This window comes from Fragaria vesca, unplaced genomic scaffold (assembly GCF_000184155.1).
Source record: "Fragaria vesca subsp. vesca unplaced genomic scaffold, FraVesHawaii_1.0 scf0511819, whole genome shotgun sequence".
NCBI lineage: Eukaryota > Viridiplantae > Streptophyta > Magnoliopsida > Rosales > Rosaceae > Fragaria > Fragaria vesca.
Genome location: NW_004442282.1, coordinates 1 through 1,555, shown reverse-complemented (window position 1 = coordinate 1,555; position 1,555 = coordinate 1). Strand labels below are relative to the sequence as shown.

Genomic DNA, 1,555 nt, shown 5'->3' with positions numbered 1-1,555 from the left:
TTCCCGTTTTTTTTTCTCAGATGTGCTGCTGTCCAGATCTATGAATATAAAGCACTTTAGCCGACGAAATTTATTTTCGTCGGCTAAAGAATTTATTTCGTCGGCTAAAGACATTCTTTAGCTGACGAAATTTTAATTTCGTATGCTAAATTTGACTATAGCCGACGAATATATAAATTAGCCGACGAAGGAAAATTTCGTCGGTTAAAGTCTACTTTAGCTTTAGCCGACGAAAAAATGATTCGTCGGCCTGGTTTTTTTTTTCGTAGGCTAAAGCCTTTCTTCTGGTAGTGTATAACGGGCTTTGGTTGGGCCGGGTCCATGGGCTCATTTTTTTAGACCCAGCCCGACCCATTAGAATAACGTGCTTGGACCGGGCCGGGCCGTTAACGGGTTTGGGCCGTGCCGAGCCGCTTTTAAACGTGCCGTGCCCGTGCTTTGCAGCCCATTTGCCACCTCTATTGTGGATTTATAAGGGTTTAGATCACTCCACTCATTGTCAATTGGTTTTAGATGTGAAACCAGACTTCTTTATCAAGTGGTACCAAATTTATTCAAAAAAAATTTAGTTGTACCAAATATTGAAAATGAATCATTTATATTTATAAACATTGAAGAACAAAACAATTTGGGCAATGGAATACAACAATCAAATTGCAGAAATCACCTCCAATTAACGTGTGCAATTAAATATAGTTCAAGAAAAATATGACTACGGTAGAGATGACTGCAGACAAGGCAGTGCCAATGGTTAGAGACGAAGCACTGTTCCATCTCCACCAGTCATCATCATCACTGTTATCAGATTGACCTGTTCCTCCCATTGTAATGGCCACCTTCTGTCCTAAAACGCTGCAGTGATTATCCTCAGTGCAGATGAAGTACCGAGTACCGTTAAGCGAGCTCAACGTAATTCTTGCCGGGCTGGAATCATAGAGAGCAATCGGATTCGACATTGTGCAGCTCGATAAATCAGTCGCTGTCACTTCAGCCACCGTGTGCAGTCCAGTCCACTTAAACACTGCAACAAATTAATGTTAAGCATATTAGTTACCAACTTTCATATCAAGTAATCAAAATGACCACTTCAAAAGATGTTGAGAATATTTTGTATTTAATAGAATAGATTCCTTGTATATTTAGGAGATTGCTATGTATCCCTAGTTTGTAGGGATTTCTTGGTTGTACGCCAAGTTTGCTCTGTATATAAACCTATTGTATCAATACAATCAACATCCATTCTGCCATATTATTGTTTTCTATATGGTATCAGAGCCATACGCTCTTGGACCTAAAATTATCAAATTCTCTTTGAGTTCTTATCATGGCATCAATTCATTCCACCATCCACAAACTTCAAGCAATTGCTCCTCATCTTACCGCTGAACAATGTCTACAAATTATGACATTGGTAAAAAGTAAGCGTGTTTCTTCCTCAAGTTTGTTACCTGTTACTCCTCATCGCTGGATTATTGATAGCGGAGCAACCCATCACATCACTTCTTCTTCTAAACTATTGATGAATATTGATGAGAATCCTTCATTGGCACCAGTT

The 1,555-nt window shown here is 39.2% G+C and overlaps 1 protein-coding gene across 1 annotated transcript; it reads right to left on the bottom strand.

The window, feature by feature from the left end:
- Positions 1-686: 686 nt before the first annotated feature.
- On the bottom strand, positions 687-1,021 carry LOC101293057 (umecyanin-like; the record flags this gene model as incomplete). The annotated part of the gene is made up of 1 exon (XM_004309336.1): positions 687-1,021. A coding segment is annotated over one exon (335 nt), but the record flags the coding sequence as incomplete, so codon positions are not given.
- Positions 1,022-1,555: the final 534 nt, after the last annotated feature.